Genomic DNA, 26884 nt, shown 5'->3' on the forward strand with positions numbered 1-26884 from the left:
ATGACATGGCAGCCTTTGTTTGGTGGGCTGGAGAAATCCATCATCTTAGTACAGCATCTGCAAGCCAGACAGATAAAGACTGTTAATAGGAATCTACAAAGAATGTGAATGCTGCAGTTGCAGAAAGGACAACACAGTTGATTTGCTGCCATTTAGAAGGAGCAACATCTGAAAAGACGAAGGCACAAGCAGCACATGGCATGCTATGATGCCTTCACTCGATCAATCAATGATTGGCCATAACCACGACCACTCTAGCAAGGAGAACTGTCAATATACAAAATGACAAGGGACACTGCTGCCAAGTGGTTGATGGTGGGCTAGTACAAGTAACCACAGCCTTTAAAAACATACAGACATGCAACCTATCTGTCTCTAACATTTTGCTGCCACCTGATAGTGAAGACTGCTCTTGCATCAGTGCCTCATCTGTGCAAGAAGGATAATCTACCAGGCGGAAATGCTGAAACACATCAGGAACCGACATGTCCCCTCCTCCAAATCTCAGTCCTGCTGAGGAGGCAACCAGCGCCACAGGACATAAAGAGTAAAAAAATGTGGACAATCAGAATTATGGGGATATTTTGTAATGTCTGTGTTTCTATACTTTGTTGCTTTGTTGACACAATAGTACATCCCCTGTGGAAACACAACTGAGGATGAAGATTTACTTTTTTGCAACCTGATTTTTCTGCCATGCACAAAAAATTACCCTCATGTGTGTTGTCTTTTTCTCAGATGTGCTCATCGTTCTTACCTTAAAAATAGTTGTTGGTGATCTCTGTACGTCGAGCTCGACCCTCTTCTGCATGTGTTCCATCCCGCTGACTTTGTAGTATTATAGTTCCTCATCTGAGTCTAAATCTATCTCAAAGTCGATGTTGTGCAGACCCTGCCTTATGGCTGTGTTGTAGAGAATGGCACTTGTGCCAATGATTTTGCAACATGTCTCAGGTCTGTAAAGTAGTGCGCCATCTGACTCTAGACTTCAGTATACCAAAAGTACATTCTATGATTGATAGTGTTGTCTTTTGTGCCCTGTTGTACTGCCTTTCACTTCTTGTTTTTGGATTCAAATAATATATATGCATCCAAAGGTGCAAGGCATATGCACTATGTCCTTAAATAGCACGAGAAGGAGAAACTATTAGGTCACATTACAAATATACTTATGGACACTGTATGAATTGAATTTGCAATTCACTTACCAAGTAAAAAACCATTGCCAAAGTCACCCTGGTACTGCTGGTTTTGTATTCCACTGAGGTGGAACATAAAGGAGTCACTTGTGCTGCGTAGAAATCTGGCTACAAAGTCAGTTATGATGCATGAGGCATCACATACTACCTATACATTGAGTGAATGGGTGTTTTTCCTTTATCTATAAATTAATTCATTTGCAGAGGGAGGACATATGGCAATATATGCGCCATCAACACAGCCAATTACGTTGGGGAACTGTGCTACCCTGTAAAACATTATTTTTTTCTTTTGCAAATATTGGGGAGTATTTGGTAAATATAAATATTGGTTAACTTTTCTAACCATGATGTTCAGAACCCTGTGACAAAACCTAGAAAATGCACTTTGTGACACCCCCCCCTGCAACTGCTATGACTCCATGGTAACTGCCTGAAGCCAAAAGGTGTAGACAACACAATACCTGCACAGTGGTGGGGTTGTATTTCTCCTGGCTGTTGGGGTCTGTAGCTGAGGTTGTAACTCAGCAATTAATTCCAGATTTACCTGACTACTGAGTATATACTTCTCATGTAGCTCCTTCTCAGTCTGTTTAAAAGGGTGATCCTCACCCTAAATATCCTCTCCTGCCTCCTCCTCCTTCTCTACCTACCAGCCAAATTCCTCATCTTTGTCGCCAAAATATACAGAGCCACCATTCTTAAAGAACCATTTGCAAATTGGGTGGCAATTTATAGTTTACATCTGATTACCACCTGACACCCATTGATGGTATTTGCATTTCCTAAATGACCATTTTGAGACTATTCACAATTAGGAAATCATTGGTACATAGTGTTAGCAATTCGCTATTTGGAAATCCTAATTTGCGATTTCCTTTAAAGGGAATCCCAAAATGCGATTTCTACATGATTGGAATCACATTTTGCACAACCACAAATGCCGTTCGTACATACCAAAATGGCATTTTGCCTTTCCTAATGGCCCGCAATTGTGTTTCGCACCGTTAGGAAATGCACCTGCCTTCACACTAATGGGTCTAAAATACATCAAAAAGAATAAAAAAACAATAAAAATCTGCTGAAACCTATTAAATGGGACAGTAGCTGAGAAAACCAAAACTAAGTGTTTGTGAAAAGAAAGTTATGATTTGCAATTGAAAAATCAGAGAGCAGTCCCAGTAAAGAATAAATAGGGACTTCAGAATGAGTACAAATACATTTATATCTAGTTTGTAATTGTGGATGGGAAAAGAAATCATAAAATAAATAATGTATTGCTGATGGGACACAGACTAATGGATTGAAAGAAAAAGTAATGGGGTGGAATGACTAATTTGCCCTTGGACCAAATTTCGACAAGGCTTCAATGGTATTTCAAACCTGAACAACAGACAAACAAAAGGACAAAGGATGCCCACATTTAATCCTCAGTTGAAAAATGCTAATCTAACCAAAGTCATTGAAAGGGTGCCACCAGATGGCAAAAAAGATTCAATAAAACGTAATTTGACCCTATAAAAACAGAAGCTATTTCAGGTATGTTCTTTTTGCACAGCCACTCATGTGAATCTCATGTGGGATAAGTCAGTACAATATATAAAAAATTCTGACCTTCACCTTTACTAAAAATATGTCAACCAAATGTACAGATCATTGTAATAAACACATTAAGTAACCACAAATGGAACAACTTCCAGAGTGGTATCAAGAGCTACATAGTAACAATCTAAATTTTTCTGTCCAGTAGTCGATCCCAAAATTCAACCCCAATCCTCATATTCATTTAGTCCATGGGTTCATAGTGTCCATCTATTTACATTCACAAATGTTAAAAATGTCAGAAACCTCACCGCCATGTTGATTATTTGTGATCTTTTCAATGACCTACCACCTTATTTCTTATGGTGTGTGTTGTTTAATACTGAAGTGTTCCACCAAAGTGTCTTTTAGAGTGGCACATTGTATATTGCTGCATTGTTGACATTAGTAATGTGTTATTCCCTGGGATAATGCCATGACTGTTTCCTTGGTCTCTTGATCTTTTTTATATGGCACCCACATTTACTCATTCTTCAAAGCAGGATGTCAGATTCTTTGAAAAAGTCTTCCCTTCTAGTGCAGTTCTAATGGATTCTCAAATATTAGCCAAAAGGTAAAGCATCGCTGAAGCTCTGAGATAGATGGTGTGAATACTATTGAAGGGTATTTCGCTCTGTAGGTTTTCTGAACAACATGTTTTCACAAACCTTAATAGTCAGGCCAAAGAAAGTAATCTCTGATGAGTGATGTGACATTGTAAACTGTACCTCAGTGCACCTCTTGTTCAGCCAAGACAAAATATTGGTTAGTTGTAAAAGAGCACATGCCCAGATCATAAAAACAGCTTCAATGTAATACCACAACTGGGTATTGTGTTGGACGGAAGAATTGTCCTCAGAAAACTGTACAAATGCATTTAAATTATAAATTTAAATATATTAGCTCAATCAGATCCAAAGCCCGTCCCCATTGCTATTCCCTTCATTTGAAAGTAGGAGCCATCAAGAAACCAATAGAAATTCTTGATGAGTGTGACTTAGAGTACTGACAAAATAAACGAGGTGGGAACCAAGCACAGTCATTCTCTTTGGTAAATTGTGAAGTGATTTTATCACACACTAAAGGACCGATTCCGATGTTGGATGGACTCAGGACCGTCCGACATCGGTCAGGAGACGTAACCGATGACCTGCTGCATTGGTTACGGCCCTGCTAGTACGATGCGACCAAACAGGGTTTGGTCGCACTCGTATACTTCACAATGCAAGTATGCATTCCGAGCGCAAAGCATGCTTGCATTGTGAAAAGCAGGGGTGCAGTTCATCCCTGCACCCTGTGGCCGGCACCCCAAGGTGCCTGCCACCGGGTGCAGGGATCCACAAAGGAGCACCATAGGTGCCCCCAGGCCACCATTGGGCAGCCTCACACCCATGGGGGCCCTACTGGGGGCCCCCCAAAGACAGTTTCTGATTGCCTTTTCGTGCCAGAAAAACCGGCACAAAAAGGCAGTGGAAAACTGCCATTGTACCCCCTCTGTCGCAAAGAGGTGGCCGGGGGAGTACCGCGGGATTTCCAAACGGCGGACGGGCTCTCCGAGCCTGTCGTCCACAATCCGAAAATCGAGTCAAATTCTTTTCTGACCGAGCCCATCAGAATGGCTCGGTCTGAAAGGAATCCGGGCAACATGTTCCGGTTTGGTCAGAAGGGTTCCAACCATCGTTCGGAGCCCTTTCAACCGAAATCGGAATCACCCCCTCAATAGGGTGAAGTTCTACTAACATATTCTGGTTTCAAAATAACAAAATGATTAGTTGTTTATATAAACCAATTAATTTTGGTAACATTTATGAAGGACCACTCGGCTCTTGTTAATTGATTTTAATCATGTAAATTATCGGCTGTGTCAATCAAAACTGTGGCTCACTGATACTTTCTAGGCAACTTACATGTTTGTGAATATCATTTAAAAATCTAAATGATTAAACAATATTGTGGACTTTGCCTCTAGGCTTACATCACTAAGGCAAGTTCAGCTCCCAAGTAAGTGAGGCTACTGGGTTGTGCTATGAAAGATGCACATGAAATTAACCTCTGTGCAGCAGTTGCCTGTGATTTTCAGAGGCAGAACGAGGCAAAACATAAAGATGTGAAAACTGCCTATGGTTTATGTTTTGATTTGCTTGACTGAGACAATGGATGGATTGGCACATAGGGAACTGTCTCATTTATAAAAGATAAATGTATTTGGATTTAGTCTCCAAGATTGAATAATATAGATACATTTTATGAGTGCCTGCAATGTTTGGGTTTTCCACAAATTTACAATGAGTCTGGAAATGTTTGACACAATGTACCTTTGTTACGCACAATTTTTGAAAGAAAATCCATATCTACGTAACAAGTAAAAAGTTGATAAAACAGACTCTGTAAGTTGGAAGCTTGGATAATGAAAATGAGGTAAAAGTGGAGGTACATCGGACAGACACAAAAGGTACAATAGTTTCATTTAGTAAACTAAGGAACCCTCACTGATCATGCATCATTAGAGATGAGCATCCATCTAGAATGAGAAGTCAGATCATTATGGACATTACAATGTTGTCTAAAAGAAGAAAGGATGTGATACACGCACTGAGATGGACTTGCTGATGAATTTTACATCTATTTTGGTGGTCTTTAGCCATGTTTTACCTTTCTTTATATGCTACTCGATATGTGTAGAATATTGCAAGGCTTTTAATTAGCAGAGCAATTACTGAGTATCATCAAAGAATATTTGCAATAGCAGGTCATAATAATCAATGATTTTAGCTACAGTACACAAGCACTATTGGAAAAGTGCGTATGTAATGATGACTACCTCTCATGTCTTTACAAGAAAGATCGTTGTTATTTTGTTGTCAATATCCACAAAAGAGAGTGGAACCCATGCTTAGCCCTGATAGTTATTTGTTTCTCTGACTACAGGTGTAAGATGCAATTTTTAACAGAGCCATAAGCTGACTTTAGTGTGTGTAAAATGGAAGCATTTTTTTCTTTGATAAATTAATGATTGCTGCAGAATTAATTGCAGTTGTCACTGATCAAAAACAGAATTATCAGGATAGTACGACATATACCACCATTAATTAATCTTGAAAGCATTTGTTAGCATTGTATTGTTTCCTAAGTATAAACATTCACTTCATATACACAAACATAGTAATTACATATACATACAACACTCTCCTGACAATCAATTTTACCTATTAAACAGAACAACTTCCCCCAAATCTCTTCCCTCTTTGTTATGTGCCACAAGAGCAGTAGTGTAGTTGTTAGAAATCACACAGTCCACAAAGCATATGTTTAGGAGCAAGGTTCAATAGATGCAGCACAATTCTGGTCCCAGCAGATAATGACCAACACAAACCGTACATCACCATGCTCTAAATTCTAGAATATTATTAACAGTCATTAGCCACAGTGTTTTTAAAAGAAAACATGCCTAACACGGAGGTTAACAATATAAGAAATGTAACAGTAATGTCAATTTGAAATAGGTTATAAATAAACTACTACTAATTGCACTCTCATTCTAAGAATGTACCACAGAAATGTTGACATCTTTTCTTCAGCACATAAAAGAGCGTATAATAAGTCTTTTAAAATATGAAATTCATTAGAGGCGATATAAATAATATTTTTGGGAGGACACTCATCGGAATTGAATGATTTTTCCCCATATAATCAAACTATGCCTCTCCAAATTCAATTATTGGTATTTAGCTTCCTCATTTACCTTATTCTATTTTGGAGTTATCAGTTGCATAACAGCCATGACAGATCTTATAGACTTTGCTAGCCCACTTTAATTTTCGGGCTTCAAGGTGCTTGTTGAAACCATTTCATCATAAAGAAGGAGGTTAGACTTTGATTTCTCTTTTACTAGCATGTATGCTTGGTAAAGGGGACATCCAGGGTAGATAAATGTTCTCTTTGCCCAGTCGTGTATCTCTAAAAAAACGGCAACAGTAGGTATTCTAGAATGTTACTTTGTTTGATGAGGTCAGCTGGCGCTTGAGTTCTACTGTGACATCATTTGCAGAAGGGCTTCTTTAAAGGAAAGCCAGAGGTCTGTGGATCATAAATTATGCCACCCAAATCAGTCAGGTACAGTTGTAATTTAACTTCTTTACGTCCCCATAAAATATACAAAATATGGGGCATGTTGAACTGAAACTGTCACGGCTTTTGTACCCAAGTACCAAAAGGGCTAATAGGCAACTCTCTTGGGTAACAGTCTGCAAATTATAATGATATGAAATGACTCCATTGGTCATCCTTTGTAAGGCATTCTCTACCTAGGCCTACTTCCCAAAATTTAACCAGGGTTTTCATAAATGTTAACACCTATTAATATCTTGACACAGTCACTGGGATACAATTACCAAAATGGTATAATAAAAAACCCCACCACATCCATGCTTTTTCAGAATAATTTCCAAGTTTCTACAATGCTCTAAAGTCTTCTGCAGGTCAACTGCAATTACTCCAGCTGATCCACTTGCACTCAAACTCATTAATGTGCTTACAATTGACATCCCATTTGGGATGGATGAAGCAACATTTCAGTAGCCCAGTGCACAGACTTGGTATACATGAAATCTATGCAGTTATATTCCATTTCACCAAAAAATACCTCCTACCTTCCTATCTGATCTCCTTGATTGTGCTTTCGACATTTGAGCCATATTTGACTGCTTCTGTTCTGGCAGATCAAAACATCTGGGATAGTGACAACTTAATATGTAAAGTCAGAATATTATTGAAGACATTGTTTCCTTTGGCATCACCCACTTCGTCAGTGGTGTAGGCCATAGTTGTGCTTCCCTGTTATCCCTGATGGCTAATCTCCAGCTCCTAGCATTTGGAACAGTTTTCCTGGACTGACAACTACATAACAAAAGGTTTTTTATTAAGTCAAAACACTTACGAATTCTTCTGACTATAAGCAACAGTTTGTGACCTTCACTCAATGGCTTTTCAAAATGACAGATTCTCCTTTAATAAATCATGCTGACATTGTTGCGATCTTCGGATTCAGACTTTTGGTATTTCACGCCATTTACCACCCAGAAATGGTCCCCCTTGAAGACCTCACAATGGTATATTGATATCTTGTCTCTAGGCTTACTGAAACTTCAAGCCGGAGAAATGGATACATGTGGAATCAAAACCAAATTATCTTCTGATCGCACTGCTGTCATTCCCACTCCAGATGCAATAACTCTGCATGCTCCAGAGCAAAGAAATAATAATTCTATTATTGATGAATCTTTGAACTGTACCAAAGAACTGTTTTGCTTCACCAAGGAGTTGTTGTCTTCTGGCTTCTTTGCCCGCATTCTGATTCCCTCGGCAGATATTGTTGTGTCATAGGTAAGGAGCTCCAGTAGACTTGGTTAGGTTACAGATGATAAGTTTATTGATCTTAGATGGTCGGATAGGTTTTCCAGTAAAGATGTAATCAACCCCACCAGGAGCAGCCTTTCTGCTGCTCAGCCCAGGATCCAACCGACAGTCCCATTCACAGCATACCAAACATTCCAATTACATCACATTCACACTAACATTCTACTCTCACTGGCTGAACAGCAGAGGCAGAGAACCTGGGAAGATGTAAGGTAGAAACCTTAGATATAAAACACCTTCCCTCTTTATAAAATGAACAAAGAGAAAGCAAATATTAATAGTAATATTGCATTAACATCACCGTAATATTGAAGAAACTTGCCAGAAGAAGTATAGCAAATTTCACATAAGTTATGAAAAACATGCTAAAATAAGCAAGTAGAAAGGTGATGTAAAAGGAAGCAATAAAGGAAAAGAAAATGCAAAATATTAACAGTAATGCAAAGAGTAAACACGAGGATAGACTAAAGGAAATCAAAAACTAGAAAAGACTCACATCTCCTACCTTAGCAGAGCAAAAAAATTGAAGCAGGAAGTTTGAAAAAGAAGGTAGTTGTAAAATAACAGAAAAGTAAACTGAGAAAAATATACATGAACAAAAAATAGGTATACCCCGAAAACGAACAAAGAAGTAGTGCACCAAAGTAACCACCACAACCACACCAACTGGCTCGACTGTTGAGGAGGATGGTAAACACTTAACACAGAATGACACGAACAAATGTAAGCAATGGGTGACCAGCGGCCGAAACAAAAAGCAAGCAAAGGTGAATACAAAAGCAGGAATAGAAAACACCCAACCTTGAAGCAAGTAAAGAATGACATACAGCCAAGAAAGAAAGTACGGGGTGACAGACACCCAAACAGAAAGCAATAATATGTAAATAACGGGTGGCTACACCCTACCAGAAATAAAGCAACGGGTGAAGAACACCCAAATAGAAAGCAATCATTAGTAAATAACGGGTGACCACACCCTACCAGAAAGCAATCATAAGTAAATGACGGGTGACTACACCCTAATAGAAATCAAGTAAAAGGTGGCGTACACCTAACACATCATCCCAAAAGAAAGACATTGTAATGAAAAGTTTAAACAGGGTGAAAATATGAAAATGTGAATCCCCAAACAGTAAATGCAAAGAAATGCGATCTGGGTGAAATGTACAACACAGAAGATAAAAGTACAATCACACCTCGAATTAGACCACAAGGAAAATGCGATCTGGGAGAGCTGCACCACATATAAAACAAAAGTACAGTCACACCTAAAATTAGACCACAAATGAAAATGTAGAGAAAATGCGATCTGGATGAACTGCACCCCACAGCAAATCTAAAGTACAGTCACACCTCACGTTAGACCACGTATGAAAACCTGTGCACAATATAACAAATGCACTGTAAGTAGAAATCAAGTAAGGAATCAGAGGAATAAGGAGAAATGCACCCCATCAAGATACTGACAGAAAACATATGAAAACCTGCAAGCCAAGCAAGAAATACAATAACGACATAGTAGCATGTAACTAGCAATAAGATAAAAAGTACATTGAAGAATGCATTAATACAGTGTTTTGCCAGACATTAGAATAAAATAGCAGTGCTACACAAAAATGAGATGAGCATCAACACATTGTATAATTATAATAGTCTTAAATGGCATAGGAGAAAACGTAGTAAATATGGGAGCCAAAAATGAGAGTGAAACAGGTTGCAAATGCAGCCAGTATGATGTGAAGTTCATATCTTATAGTTGAGGAAACAAAGAAAACAGAAAAGCATCTCTAGTCCAATGGCAAGAGGCTGTAGACAGTATAATATCAATGCTCCCTGAGATACCTCACAGCATAGCTCCAAAGACGAAAAACTGAAAGTAGTAGGTTTTTGAAGAAGGTGTGCGCGTCACGGCGCTAGAGGTACTGACATTTAAAACAAAATGCCACAGGTTCAAAGTTCTCATCTTATGCCGCCGAGCAAGAAGCAGTAAACAAACAAAGCAGTAGTTTCGGTATTTTCAGTGAGAAGACACCCCCTTTCCACAAGAATGATGAGGAAATGTTTGACGAACTGATCATAAAACTGTGCTCCAAGAGTGCAGTACAAAGGCGGTGCTTCAAGCTCCCTACTACCACAAGATGGTGGCAAGTTCATTACGTTGAGCCGGATGGCTCACAGCACCACAAATCAGAATAGTATCTGACAGCAACCAGAAAGCTGTGTAGCAGAGGAGACATCACAGGGGACATGCATGATACCAAAACACAGGCGCCGTGTAGACAAATACAAACCCTTGCAAAACAGTTAAACGGGCAGGCAGCTTGTGGTAATGTCTTAGAGGGAAAAAACACCTAAAGTCACCAAAGTATGATCAAACATTGCAGGGATGGTTCCATGGGGTCCCTCTTTCTAGCATTTAATGACAGAATTTCAATCCACTATGAGAAGAATGCACAAGTGAAAATTTCCACAAGTGACAGAATGTAAGTTCCATGGTGAATGTGCAGGTCAAAATCTGCACAAAGGTGAAGACGAAATGTGTGTGCAGCACAAGGTTCAAATTAGAAATCATGAGAGGTACAAAGCTCACAGCATATGAAGAGATCTCACATCCCATTGAATTCGCTGTTGTAAATGTCAAAGGTTTGCTTCTTCAGTTGTGGTAGATGTAAGTAATGAAGCAAAAACCTAACAAGTGGCAGCAGGATTCAGGTAACAGAAACCAGGTAGCAAGAATAATGCACACTGTGAGAATCAGACAGCAGGAATCAGGCAAGAAGAACAAATGGCAGGAAACAAACGCCCTGTCAGAAGCAGACAGTAGAAATCAGGCAGAAAGAAGCAGGAAGCAGGAAGCAGGAAACTTACGCCCTGTCAATGTGCTGTCTGGTGAAAATGAAAATGGACACTGGTGGGGGGGTAGGGGGGGAGAGGGCGTGAAATCCTTAAGTAGGTTCTTTATAAGTAATATCTTGCCTTAAGAAGCTTGTAGTAAGTCCTCACGCGTAGTATGGATCCACCTCATCGCCAATTTATGTTGGGTTGTAGGTAAGGAGTTCCAGTAGACTTGGTTAGGTTACAGATGCTGAGTTTATTGTTCTTATATGGTTAGATAGGTTTTCCAGTAAGGATGTAATCAACCCCACTAGGAGCAGCCTCTCTGCTGCTCAGCCCAGGATCCAACCGACAGTCCCACTCACTGCATACCAAACATTCCAATGACATCACATTCACACTAACATTCTACTCTCAATGGCTGAACAGCAAAGGCAGAGAAACTGGAAAGATGTGAGGTAGAAACCTTAGATATAACAGATATCCATGCCAATCTTCTGTCATTCATTAGCAATGACATAGGGATTTTAAGGACTTACATTACCACCATCTTTTCAAGTGCCATTGAGCCCTCCTACTCTTCTTCTTACACCTTCTTTTGCAAGCACTCTCGTAGACTTTAAATCTCTGTTTGAATTAGGCAGAAGTAACATCTTGATCTCCTTAAAAAATCCTCTCTTCCTTGGAATATAGGTAATGCTGCAGAACTCTACCTATGTCTCGCAAGACTTACACTAATACTCACCAGCCCCATTAATACATTTGTAACAATGACACCCTTTATAAAGATATCCACTACATATCTACATTAATCATGATAATTACAGTCCCATGTTGGGGAGTTGCTTATGTTGCAAAGGCACTTGAAACTGTTGTCACCCAACTGTCACCCCACCTGGATTCTAAAGCCCCTCTAAGTCACTTTAACTCAGGCTTCAAACCCCACCTGATCACAGAGATGGTTTTAGTAAACATAAACACAACCAATGTATACTGATCCTAATAGACCTCTTGGCTGCCTCTGATATCATTTACCATGAAGTGCTAATTGAAAGACTATTTACATCAGCAGACACAATGAAAAACCATTGTCGTGGCTCTCTTCCTTCCTGCAAAATCATACAGATCAAGTTAAATCTTTACCATTCCTCTTCAGACCAGTCAACATCAAATGTGGAATACCACAGGGATCTGCTTTATCACCAACACCAGTATGACTCCCTGGCTAACATCTTTGATTGGATATCAGATGAATATGTATGACACACAGTTCCACTTGAAGCTTAAAGGTAACCACATTAAAAGTCTGAATGTGGGTCACTACTTTTTCTCAGGTTAATCAGTGGATTCACAAGAATTAACCTTGCCTGAATTGTAAGTAAAGCTGAGATCCTACTCCTGGGCCTTTCCACTCCTGACACCTTTCCTCTGTGTTAACCACAGGATCAAGGTACCATCCCAATCCTTGTTGATTAAGCAATTTGGATGCGCTAAATGATAATGATCTATATTTACTACCAAATAAATGTGATCTCCCAAGCAGCGTTTTTCTAATTACATCTACTAAAAGAGGTCCTGCCTCTGATACCACATGTTTGCTTTGATTGTTACTATGGTCATTTCATACCCTGTTATCAAAATCCCAGTACTTCATTCTCAAACCATTAATAATATGACAACATCACACTGGCCATCAAATCCCTACACTGTCTCTCAGGAAGAGAAAGAGTAGCCTTTATAATGGTTTGCCTCGTATACAAGATGCTCCATGTCTGCTCACTGAATTGCTTTGCAGAACTGCATGTTTCTTATAAAGCAACAAAAAGCCTTAGGTCTGCCAACCTGCACTTTATTGTTGACCAAACGGTAGATATGGTTAATATATAATGTTGTGTTTTCCCCACATTAAAATTCCCAAACCTCTAAATAAACAAAAGACACATTTTGAGTTGCTTCTTTAGTGGTTTTAGAAAACGTACACTACATATCTCACTATTTGTATCAATGATAACCATCTTTATAGCAACCACCATTTATCTCACCCAGGAGACACCAACTCAAACTCATTTTAAAAGAATGAACTAAGGGGGTCCCATTACCCAAAGCAAAATTCCTTAAATTTCAGGTCTGGTGGCTTAGTGGACTAATGTGTCCACTGTAGGGGCCTCTGCTCGACCTCATAGTCACAGGTGCAATTCATGGTTGGTCCACTCAGCCTTTCACTCTTCTAAGGTCGACTACATTAGTACAATTGAGTTGGGTAACAATAAACACCTGTTATTCAGCACGTAGATACCCTTGGGTGAACGTGAATTTTTCAAATACATGTGTTATTTTATTTATCTCGAGAGGCTAGAATGCAATATCTGTAGGAACAACTACTGCACCCCTAAATTACAAGCTGGAACCATGCAGTGAGTAAAGTTGTCAGAGGGAATCCTTCAAGATTCCAGGGTGGAGCACAGTTTATGGTTTCTCCTATAGAAATATTCTATACCTATAGGGATCTCTCTATTTATGTGTATTTATAGGATGGAGTCGAAGTCCTGGATGAGAACCAGGATTTCTACTCCTTATGGACTTCTCAGTGCATATGACATGGTGAAATCCCAGATACTACTTTCTCTTTAAAAGGATGGGGATCCACAGAACAGCTTTCAAATGAATATAAGCCTTCATCAACAGCAAATACATTTGGATTAGCTTATTTTATTTTGAGGGTTTTATATAGCCCGAACAAGACTCTTACGAGTATCAGAGCGCTTTACAAGTCAAATGTAAGAAGAAAACAAGAAGTAGCAAAACAAACAAAACAATAGGTGAAACAGCTATATATAGCTTATACATGTACAAATCAGCTATCTTGAAAAACAAATTGACAGCTAATGAGCACATAGACAAAGATAGGTATAATATACAGAAAAACTAGCAAACGGGCAGAGTTCACATGAATTGAGCCATGAGGATCGCTTTCACTTCTTTTTTTAAGGAGATAGAGGACGGGTTCTTTCTTATTTCAGTGGGCAAAGCGTTCCAGATCCTAGGAGCCATACCAGAGAATGAACGAATATAGCTCCGCAGAATATTCCTCAAAGATGACGGCATGCAAGTTGCCCCAGATCTCCTCCTTCCCACTTAAGTCTAATGTGTAGAGGCTAGTCCATGCCAAACACAGCATGCAAAGTCAGCTTTCACATGAATACATCCAGATCTCTGGAACAGCTTTAGAATGGATAAAAGACTCCACCATTGATGACAGCCAAAAAGGATGAACCTGTTTGGCAGATTTATTTATGAGCATGTGGGCGAATCCAGGTCTCTTCTTTTTTACCACTGAGGTTAAACATATACATTCATCCCCAGCCAAATTCAGCATGCAATACCAACTCTCATTCCAGAATATTTATATTAGACAGCTTTACCTCAGTGTGGATGGAGGTTCAGAATAGCAGCCAAACATGTTTGTGTTCTTTGAAGATACATTAATTCTGAATGAGAGGGAGCCACTTGTTTGGCATTGGTCCAAAACAGCAGTACTCATGGTTGGATCCTTGTGATGGGTTTACTATCATTCATGTGGACATGACCTCTGAGAGACTATCTAACTCACTTCTAAATCCCACTATAGTTGAAGAATGTGGCAGTTCTCTTTAGAAATGTCTTTCTACATTCAGGTCAACATGACCATAAATGGTGCTGCCTTTCGGGTCAATATACTTCAAACTGTCTCATATATTTACACTGAGCCTTGACTGTCACTCACTTTGGCTCTCCAACACCATGCCCAATTTTTTTTTGCAACTAAAAAGAAGATGGAGCAAAAAGGCTATGTTTGCTTCAAACTAATCCTTCACATTGGCATTTTTCTTTGGCTATTTATTAAACAGATAGATGAATTTAGTGTCCTCTAGACCTTAACAAGGCCATCTGGGTGAAACACCAATGCTATCCTAAAAATTGAGCACCTCCCTACCAACCCCCTAGAGATGAAAGTACTGTTCCAGTATCCATCAACAAAAGAAAAATGAATAATATGAATAGAGGAAAAACCGTAAAGGTATGAGGTGGACATTTCTGGAGCTAACTGCCCCAGCATACTTAGGCCCAACCAGTCTTTTTACTGGAATATGTGGTTACTTAAAATGGTCCTCTCTTAACACAGTAGACAGATCTTGGCAATCACCCGAAGAGGCCACATAACAAGGCAAAAGCATTGAAAAATACCATCACTGCAACACAATTCATCACAAACCATTGGACACTCCAATATCCTGCTTCCAGTTGGAACAAGCAGGCCAGATCTGGGCATGCCTGTCTTTTCATTTTCTACTGAAAATGAAAACCATAAGGACCTAACTACAACTTAAGAGACCAAGGGCCAGATGTAGGTAAATATATTTTACCGACTCATAAATACCGAATTTTACCGATTCGGTATTTATGAATCGGTAAAATATAAGGAGGGAGATGTAGGTAAATCCAGATGTGGATTTACCGAATCTGTAAAAGTCGGTATTTACCGATTCGGTAAATACCGACCGGTAATGCCCATTCATTCCTATGGGCTTTGAAGCCCATAGGAATGAATGGGCATTACCGATTCGGTATTTACCGAATCGGTAAATACCGAATTTCACAAGGGTGCAGGGGGTGTCACTTTGACACCCTCTAGCACCCCCAAAACAGGTTCGGGTGCCATGTGGCAGGCATACCTGCCCTAAGGGCAGGTCTGCCTGTCATATGGCACAGGTGTGCATGCACACATGTGCATGCACACCGGAATCGGTATTTTACCATCAAATTGAATTTGATGGTAAAATACCGATTCTGTAAGGCTTGTGGGACTGAGTCCCACCTACATCTCAAAATTACCGAATCGGTAAAAATATCGATTCGGTAATTTACAGAATCGGTAAATTTACCGATCGGTAAATTTACTGATTCTGCCCCCTACATCTCAAAATCCAATTACCGGTCGGTAACGGCCGAATTCGGCCGTTACCGACCGGTAATTGGCCACCTACATCTGGCCCCTAGTGGCTGTGAAGCAGCTGAAAGGTAGTATGCTTAACGCTTACAAGAGCCTCAAAAATACAAATAAATGAATACATAAATCAGTGAAATGTGAAAGTTGCTTGTTTCTGAAAAATAGGGTTTTGTGGTGATGGGGCCCTGAAAATGAGACTTTGTCATTATCACATTTAAAAGGTGCAGTGTATAATGGAGGTGCAAAGTGAAGGGCCACAAGGAGGTGAAGGCACTGCAGCTTTTCAATGTTCAGAGAAAAAAGGTCACACAGCTCCCCTTTTGCAGTTTTCTTCTGTGTTCTTTCAATGTGTCCGGTTGACAGTCTGCCCTCTTAGTGTTCCCTACTTCGTGTGGTAGATCAGCTGCTCCTTAATCAATATTATAAAACATGCAAATAATGTTCCCCCCTTTATTTATTTATTGAAGCGGTAGACCCATTGAGGGTGAGGGAGCATGATTAGCAGATTCAATTCATAGCTCAAGAAACATAGAGAGATGTGATGCAATTTATGATGCCATCTGGGATGTAATCATTTTGATCCTTTTTTGTGTGTAGCCTACACCTAAGTTTTGTATTATCTAAATATTTTTCACTTAGGATTTTTTTTTTGTTTTCTATTGTTTGGTATGGGCTTGGCTTATTACGTAAACAAAAGTGTGTCTATTGAAATGTTAACTAAAATTAACAGAAGACTGCAATGCAAAGCAATCCCGTTATGTAGGATTATTATTAGAATGTTGATTTTGTCCTTAAGCCAAAGTGGTCTTGATTATGTGCAGGTTACAATACATTGTGTGATCTGATATTGGGGTTTGCTTTATCTTAGTACAAATGAGGGCATGTGTTCCAGTTTTGATGCCTAAACAGATGTATAATCCCAAAACAAGTCCAAAATACAGAGCTAATTTTGCTGTGTCGAGGTGAAGTTGCAAACTAGAACAAAACACGTTGGCTAGGCAGGGATAATTTAAAATATATACTTCAAAAAGAGACGTTTTCTACATCAGAAGACTCAATATGACATATTTTTCATGATCCCTGAAATAATACTTCACAATATAAATCTGTCACATCTTGTATAAACCCGATGGTTTAATAGTTGCTGTTACATAAGGAATGCTTCTTTCTCCCAGTACACCTTTATGCTCAGAAATTTATACTTTTGGTTCGTTTGCGGATGAAACCCTTAGGGGCTCAAGCACCTTGATATGGAATGCCTTGATTGCAGCAAGTGCAATGTCACTTAGCCATATATACTATTATAGTTTTCTTGTACTACTTGCTTTACAGAGGTTTCAGTTTTTCTTCCTAAAGTTGATGGTAGCTCCCACCGATGCAATGAAGTTGATGTCAATTTATTTCATATCATGTTCTGTCCTTCTTCATGCCACCTACTGCACTATGCATCTTTCTTTATTAAAACACAATAATAAAAGGGAAGATCCATCAAGTTGTTTAGAGCAATGCATCTTTGGCAGAACTTGTGTTTTTGATGTCTGATATTTACACACCAATGAGATACATGTTTGGATTCAGTGTAGTATGATGGGTTTTAAAAAAATGAGAAAGTAAAGTGCAGAACAGATGATGCTCATTGCTTTACATTTTAAATACAAATAATTGTTTTCGTCTGTTCAGCTCCCCAGATCCCAGCGATTCCCAGAATCATTTCAACATGCCTTACATTGTTTGCTTCTTGCAATAATTCCACATGTTACTATACGATACAGTGAGATCCCGGATGAATCCAGAAATGTAAATTTTAGCCTTGCTAGTTTCATCAAGGTAAGTAATATCCTGCACTGTAATTGGACGAGGAATATATGTTATCCCATTCATTTCAGGGCCATACAGACATAAATAGTAATTGAAGCTAAATTAGTTCATTTAGTGTGTCTAAACCGAGACAACTTCAAATTGAAGTGTTTTTATTTTAGGTTTTGTGTTAACTGTTATTCTAACAGGGAACATACAATACTTTTTCTCCATGGCAAATCACTAAGAAAGACTATGTATGTGTTCATTTTGTATAGTACTACAACATCAAACACATATTACTATTCCAGTAAGAGATCTCGTAGAATTTGTATGAAAAGTAATTGTACTGGTTTATACCCTGACGCCTACCATTAACCATGTAAATGTTTCATTTTTTCAAATACTCATACAATTCTATTGCAGTTAAAGGGTAGGCAGATTTCTATGATATTCACACATTACAATGTTCCAGTGAGATCCATCAGCTAATTCAACTAAGCTGACTGTTTTCTATTCCATTCTGCTACTGTTAAATGACTTAGGTCAACATATGGTAAAGTAGGCACTAAACATGAAGAACCAAATTAAAAAAATATAAATTCCTTTACTAACAGTTTGACAAATCATACAGGGTACTGTAGTCAGCAAGATATTTTGCCAGCATAAATTACCCGCATAATACACGTTATGTGCCAAAGGTAGGATTTACATGGTTCACTGTTTTTATGCATTCAACTTTGCTTCACCTTATATGTGTCAATTCAAACCTATGAAGACTGCGATTTTGCGCACATTTGGGTCTTGTGTCAAGAAATACTCCGAACAATAACTGTGTAAAGGAAATAACTGGGTGGCTTAAGTGGTTTGGTTGGGGGGGGGTCGTGGGAGACAGGGCAGAGAGGAAGTGAGACCCCCACGCAAAAAAGATTTAGTCTGAGGTAATTGCTCTTTTCTACTGTTTTAGGAGCCCCAGTGCTTTATATTGTTCATGTAGGAGTGCCCATTAACGTTGAACCGATCACTGCAAGATATCTCTTCCAGTCAGGGGTAGTTGTGTGTGACCAAGAGACTTGGGGATAGCCCCATGTTTTATCTCCACCTCAGCTAAAATCCCTCTGCGTAAGTCATGAGCCAGGATTGAATGGTATAAAGCTGTTCTAGTCATGATGCACTAAAGTTTGCGTTACTGAGATCAACCTGTTTGGCCAGCACCCTACCTGGTATCTTATAATCTGAGTTCAAGAGGGGTAATGCCCAGTAGGACCTCAGTAGTAACGGTTCCCTGTCTGATTTAGACTAGACCACCAGCACTGCTTCCTGAAGGGAGGCAGGCAACTCCCCTTGTCGTATGCCTCAATATCAATACAATGTAAGTGGGGAACCAGTTGCGCCCTGAAGCTACAATAAAATTCTAGGGGCCAACCTTCTGCTCCTGCACTACTCACTAAGTCCTCCCTCAAAGCACTCCGCAATACCTCTCAATGAAACTCCTCATCGCGGGCATCACATGACCTCTGAGAAGCACCAACACCCTCTTACTAATCCCGCCACTGCTGAAAAAGAAAGCCACACAATCACGCTCTTTCTCTGACAATGCCCCTACTATCTGGAATGCCCCCCCAATAAACCTGCGCTGTAATCCCTCCTATTTCAGCTTCAAAAAAGACCTCAAAACCCACCTCCTCAATTATTATTGGGGACCCTAAACTGTGACCAGCACTTGGGGGCAGATTTATGTTAACTGGCGCATCCGCAGGGATGCGCCAGTTAATGTGCGCCACAGTGCGCCACAGCTCCGCCACCCATGATGCGCCGCATTTACAATGCGGCGCACCATGGGGCAAAAATGGCACAGATGCGTGACGCATCTGTGCCGTTAAGGTGGCGCATTGCTGGAGTTGCGTCGCAAGCGCGACGCAGCTCCAGCAAGGCTCGGGGGTGCCCCATCTTAACAATGCTGCGTCAAGACCTACGCCTGCTTCAAGCAGGCGCAGGCTTTTGACGCAGCATTGGCCTGAAAGTGACTGAGTGAAATCTTATAGATTTCACTCAGCCACTTTTGCGAGGCGCACCTGCCCCGGAACGCCCACCCTGCGCCGGAACGCCCACAAGCGGCGCAGGGCTTTACAACGTGACGCATCTGCCTAGATGCGTCACGTTGTAAATCGTTCGTAGGGATGCGCCACGTTTACGCCGCCTTGCGTGACGCAACAGCGGCGTAAACGTGGCGCAAGGGCCTCATAAATCTGCCCCTTGATCTCCAACTCACAATGTTATATTATCTCAGTAATATTTGTCCATTTCCAGAACATCTCCTACCTAACTACTGGTTAGGTATAGCTCTTGCCCCTGTGTTATTTTATCTGTTCTGCATATTTCGCATGCTGCTCTCACTATCTTTTATTTTTTTGTATGCCTTGTTTGACCCAATTATTTATTGGGAGACCTAACCTGTGACTAGCAACTGATATCGAATTATCATGCTTTATTTGTTAACTAATTTTTGTCCATTTCATGAACAACATCTTACCTAATTACTTGAAATGTATTGATCTTGTACCTGTATATCAAGTTAGTTTTCCATACTTCACCTGATGTTTCATTATCTTTTCATCTAAAATAAAATAAAAATTTGGCTGAGCACTCCATATCTGTCCTTCATTCGAGCAGTGCTGGGGACCCCGGAGCCTCCCAGTATTTCAACACATCCCTCTTTGCCAGTAGTGTCCCCAGTCCTACTAGGGATCTATTTCCTCTTGGGGCACCTACGTCCTCAACCAGGCTGAACAATGGGATCTTGGGGGAACACCTCAATTCTCTGGTCTAATACCTTGGATAACATTGTGGAGATGGATCGCCAATAACACTGTATGGCGTGACATCCCCACACAATATGATAAAAATCACCAGTGCCCTCTTAGCACTTGACAAAGTGGGTTCTGGGAGGTGTCCTGCCTTCCAGAGGCACTTGGGTGTGTAGTATGTGCAGTGTAAATAACTCAACATAATGAGGTGCAGCCACACCAATATAGCTAATGTCGTTGAGGCCATGCATGCCTCTCTCCATTCCGTCTTCTCCATCGGGCCTAGCCATCCCTCCCATTTCTCCTTTAAAAGCGTGAGAGTTCACAGGAAGTGATTAACCAGACCCCTGCACATATGGGAAAGTCTCCCCTTGACCAATGGGCCAGTCAGCAGCCTGGCCTGTAGTGGGCTGTATTCTGGAGGTGCAGTCAACGCCTCCCAGAAATCAGACAGAGTGTTGCAGAGTTGGAGGAATTGGGAGAGTTGCGATTTGTGATGGGAGAACTCGGTCTGGAGATTCTGAGGGTTATCCAATGTTTTAAGTTTTGTTTTTGAAGGCACAAGCAGTTAATGAGTCAATGTCATGAAGATGCAGGAGGGAAATATGGAAGTTGCACAGGGGATATAACGTTTTACTTCTAAAGGAAGGACACTGGTAGCAAGAACCTCTGATTATACTAATGCATCTTGCAGCCACGTTTTTTTTTATTTTGGCGCAATCATGCATATTAAGTCTTTTGGTGTTGGACAACTCAGGGACTCGCAATTAATTTGGAGTTAAGCAATAACTGAGATAAATCTTAAATAGAAATAACTTAATGTAGTTGCTGTTTCTGCCTTTTGCACAAGTTCCAGGTTTAGTCCAAAACAGTCACAGGCAAATCTCTATCTAGATCACTTAACCATTTTTCATTTGTAGAGCAAAATCTGGTCAGTGAAATTGCTTCTTTATAACGGGTTGAGGAGTTGGCCTAACGGCTAGGGCGGTTCGACCTCGAATATGGGGAACTGGGTTCGAGTCTCGGCAATGACGCTGAACATTCTGTTATTCTGGACAGATCACTTAATCTCCCCGTGCCTAACAAAATTGAATGTATCCTCATGTAACGCAACTGGTGCTATGTAAAGCGCTCTGATACCTTTGGGTCTAGTTTGCGCTATATAAAGAAAACTCTGTATAATCACCATATTGCATAAAACTAGAATATTATGATTTCTATTAACAACATGCCACATTTTGATATCTGAAATAATGCATGATATCATTTATTTGACCTTAAATTGCTTTTCTCATCAAGCTTTGCTAAAGTGCTACACTCTAGTGGCTGAAGATCATCTTCACAATAGCTGTACAGTCTCAGATACAAACTTTTGACTTGTGCAAACTGCCCTTCAGTATTCCTGCAAATTATAGTTGTGTTTCGTATTTCTTTGGACGTGCTACCTACCGCCGCCAAACTTCTTGAATGCAAAAGTGCAGAGTGTTCAAATTCAGCATAATTCTCATTTTCCCACAGCGCTGCTTGACGTTTCTGGACAGAGGGTTCATCTTCAACTTGATAAATGACTACATGTCTGCGTTTAGTCCAAAAGACCCCAAGGTAAGCAAGGAGCATCAATTTACATATCAGATGTCATATCCTGTTTTAACTGTAGCTGTTATATGAATAAAAAGTTAATTTTATGTGCGAAAGTGGTAACATCTATGATAAACCTGCAGCAAAAATCGAGTTTAAAATCTGATCGCTTGGAGCACCCAGTGGATTGCCACCTTTATGTTTCTTCTGCACTATGAAATTCAAAACTATTAACCCCTTAAATTCCCCTTCGGTACTATTGTTACTACAAACTGTTCCAGTGGAACAGGCCCTTAGAAACAATAGCTTTGAGGAAAATTAAAACGTCTAGTTTCAGATAAGGCTTACAAGCCAGTGCTAATGAAGGGGTGAAACCAGCAGTAATAACTTGATGCAGTTAAAAACATTTCCATAATCGAAGAGGGAGCGTTAATCTGTTTTTAACTTCAGAATTTTGATATTGTGGGGGAATTTTTTTGCAAGCATATGCAATGGAAATTAAACATTGTAAAGCAAAAAATTAGCATTGTCACAGTCTAAACATGGCAGGTATAGTTTTTTTTAAGAAATATAAGTATAACATGAACGATGAACAGTGGGTTCTTGAAATGTAACTCTGCATACTTTACTATTGTTTTGTCATCCAAGAAAGCTGCTACGTTTAGAAGCAAATCCACAGGCACCATGGTACAGTAAAACAGTGATACAGTATGTAAACTACAATTCCAAGATGGTCGTCTGGTAAACACAGCTCTGGTTGGCCATTTATGAATTCAGATATGCATAATATATCATTGTTTTGTCGTTCTAAAATTACCACTGCGCTGCTTTTTAATACAACAGAAATTCTGGAAAACTACAACAAGAATAGTTTGCCGAATACAATTCCACGCTACAAGCCTACTTGCAAAAGAGTAGCTGCGCAGGATTGATATTGCTGCCTGAAAGGACTAGCGTGTCTGTTAAGTGGACTGGTGGTACTGTGTGGGGAGCTATCTTGCCCTCAAAAAGAAACTTTGGCAAAGGCACAAAATAATTGAACGACTGAAAGGAGACAATTGGAAAGTAAAGTGGTGACAATCGTTTGTATTTCGATTCGCACATTATCTGTTATAAGTACCATTATTCAAAGTATATTGTGGCAATGTCTTAACGTTCTCCAGCATAGAAATATATATATGCATAACATTTGAGCAGACCAATGGATGAAGAGGGGTCACCAAAGCCTCTCTTCATACGTATTTCTGTCCGTTTTTTATATTTATGATGGTTTTTATATGAAGCTGTCTGTAGGCCACGCCTATAAAGCAGAACATGTGCAGAGCTGTTTACAAATGCAGTGAAAATGTTCAATATTTGATTGCAACACATTTCTAGCATTACTGTGATAATATAATAGTGCTAGTCCATAGATAAGATGCACTCTGTATCAGGAATTGTAGTAGATTTGCTCTTATGTAAATAAGATGTATGGTGCTATCTGCACTGACATACAGAGAGTATCCACACTATCCTCTCTCTTGATACCAGTAGATGGCTAAAGCACTGCTCACATTTTGAAGCTAGGATGACAGCATGTGGTCCTAGCTGCCCTCTTCAATGGTAGGGCCATTACGAACACCGGCAGGGCTTACCAAACCTCCCAACCACTGATGTCTACTCAACAAATACTCTGCATTGTTGATTCGCCCCCCATTCTTTCTCAATATCACCAGAGCCAGGTGTTCTCCATAGTATAATGCTTGTATGGCACATCAGGACTGAGGCGCATTATGTATTTGAAGAAGTTACTGAGGTGTGGGTCAGACCCTCCTAATGACATCATCACTATGCATGAACAATACACATTCAACACATTGCTGTGCATTCAGTAACCCATGAAGTGCCACTTCCTTCCCATGAGGACATGCAATAGCGACATTTCTCAGTACACGAGCTAAACATGGAGGTCTGAACGAAAACCTGAGTGGAGGGATTCTGAAATACTACAGCTGCCATTTCTAAAAATACATACATATTTCACATGCAAAATCTGCGTTTCCATAAAAGTAGATGTTCCATAGAGGTTAAAAACATAGAGGTTTCCTGTTTTGATGTAGCCAGGATGTTAAGCAGGTTAAATCATGTAATGTGTGGCATCGTCTGATAGGTAATAATTACAACAGCATTTCTTGAAGAGGTTCCTTCACTGGGTGCATTTTTATTCTGCCACAAATGTATGTAAGGAGATGTGGTTGTCATCTGATGTAAACTCGGTTTTAAAACCTAGGCTACTTTTAACTTTATCTGATGTATTTCTTGTTTGACCTTTTTGACACAGATATTGACAGAATACAAGTTTGAATTCTTGCAAACTGTTTGCAACCATGAGCACTACATCCCTTTAAATTTACCAATGGCCTTTGCAAAACCCAAAGTTCAGCGAGTTCAAGGTATTATCTTATATTATATTGTATTGTATTATATTATATTAAGTTATAGCTTCTTGTTTATTTGTGTCTATAAAGCATATTCTCATAGGTTATGCATATGTCCTCTATATTGGGAAGTTTTACTTTCGAATAAAACATAATACAGATTTTGTGATGTTTGAGATGAGCAGGATGTCTTCAGACCTCAGACAATTCTAGACATGCTTAGGTGTTTATTAGGTATTGTATAGACGTTGAAGAAATATATTAAAGTTATAATATGGATACCCGTGCACAGCAGGGAACTGTCGCAGTTTCAGGTCCAATGACCATTCTTTGCACCTGTTCAATGTTCCTCCTGTATGCAGAATTACAAAGATCCTGTAGTTCTGTAACATAGCCATTACGCTCACCAAGGCAAACCAAGATTTTCTCTCCTGCTCTTTTAAGGAGCAGACTGATGAGAGTGCAAGGCCCCTTGCCAACAGGTAGGTATAGTGCTCCAGACTGCTTTGTTCTGGATGCTGATCCTGTAATTGGGGCCCCTCCTCCCAGCCAGATATTGAGAGATGACTAAAGCCCCTTTCTTGCGCTGTGGTTGTGCAGTGTTTTGCAATTCTCACTTGGTTGATGCAAAATATAGGTGTGTAGACCACCTCATGGGAGGTCTATCTTTTCCACCTACTTTGAATAGTGTTTTACGCTGATATACGTACTGTGACAGGACAAAAACACAAGCCAAGGCAGAATATTCTTATTTTGGGATGCACTCACATGCAAAGTATGGACGCTGGAATAGAACACACGTGTATGCAGGTATGGTATTAATAGGCCTTGTGCCCAATATAACAAGTTAAGCACATAACCGTCAGTAATTGTCAACAGCTTCATTCAGTTAATCGCATATTCTACACGTTTAACATTTATTGTCTCTGTTGTCCTGATAACACGGTGATATTGTGACCATTAATTACTTGCATTAATGAAAATCCTACTAGCAAACTAAAAATGTGGCATGTTTACCCAGTAAAGTCCCCTGGTGTCCGCTATATTGTGATTTAATACATTCTAATGTTTAAAAAGTTTTCTAACTGGCCTAAGAGGAGGGACCAAAATCCACCATGAAATTGAAACAATAGAGAAAACAAATAGCTTATGCAGTTGAGTACCATGTTTCATTAGGATCTTAGCCCTTGGTAAAACTTAGGAACACACTGGCATCATGATGTTTAATTTTAATGAACGCTGTAATGCTGATGCTCTATACAAACAGTGTTTTATTTCTGCCTTTTCTGTTTTTTTTACATATTAATTAGATTTGTTTTCATTTGCTGTGGAACGATTCACTCCAGTAGGTAGGTTTGGCGGATTGTCAAGCTGTTGTAATCATACAAGAAGCTATGGCTGTTGGACTCACTGAAAAATGGCTTACCATCAATTAATGCAGTAACAACGCGCATATTAACTTTCTAGCTTACTAACACACATATTGATCCTCACAACATAAATATTTTTGTTTTGCATTCAGCTTTTGCTATTTATGTAGGAAAGAAAGGTATGTTCAACCTTATGTATTAATACCTGCTGAGATTATATTTGATATAGTTGAAAAATCAGCCCCATCGTCAAGCCGCCACTTCTTGGAAGTAAATTTGTGTCAATACTGTGAATAGACTATAAGTTAATTAGTTATGCTCATTTTATTTACCAAGATATATATATATATATATATATATATACGAAGGCGTCCCGCCGAAACGCATTTGTGTTTCATTTTCTGTGCTTAATAAATCCGATTTGGATTTGACCCCCGCGAGTGCTGTTTACTTCTTCGGAGCTCTTTCATATATAAATATATATATCACGTTTCACCAGATGCCACAAAGTAGCGCGAATGCACTCCTCCCAAAGACGAGTCGCACACGGCAGTCGGTTGCGGTTGAAAACATCAAGCTTTATTCCATGTGCATCAGATTTCAGACAGTTGCCCTGCGCGTTTCAGCGGATAACCGCCTTGAACCCATGATCAAGGCGGTTATCCGCTGAAACGCGCAGGGCAACAGCCCCTTAAGATCACAAAAGGCTATGGCCTCTTCTGGCAGAATGCTGGCAGCCATGGTTACAGACCCCCATCTGCCTGCTGGTGATCTCTAACCCTTCGCTGCACCTGGGTAGCACCAAAGGCTGTATATTTGCCAAGTGGGAGCCATGGTTGTTGTGCACGCTCAGTAGGAGAGGGTGTGGCGTAATGGTCAGAGCTGCCAACCTTGGCGC

General features: G+C 39.8%; 1 protein-coding gene across 2 annotated transcripts in view; it reads left to right on the top strand.

Moving 5' to 3' along the window:
* Positions 1-26884, top strand: part of DOCK11 (dedicator of cytokinesis 11) — a 1219508-nt gene that overhangs the window by 676644 nt on the left and 515980 nt on the right. The window contains exons 28-31 of one of the 2 annotated variants that reach the window (XM_078688544.1): positions 17698-17844; positions 22140-22223; positions 24520-24631; positions 25927-25965. In XM_078688544.1, the coding sequence (XP_078544670.1) occupies positions 17698-17844; positions 22140-22223; positions 24520-24631; positions 25927-25965 (382 nt within the window). The remainder of the gene's footprint in view (positions 1-17697; positions 17845-22139; positions 22224-24519; positions 24632-25926; positions 25966-26884) is intronic. The other variant, XM_078688546.1, reaches the window with a different exon arrangement.

Source organism: Lissotriton helveticus, chromosome 4_1, assembly GCF_964261635.1.
Source record: "Lissotriton helveticus chromosome 4_1, aLisHel1.1, whole genome shotgun sequence".
NCBI classification, from domain to species: domain Eukaryota; kingdom Metazoa; phylum Chordata; class Amphibia; order Caudata; family Salamandridae; genus Lissotriton; species Lissotriton helveticus.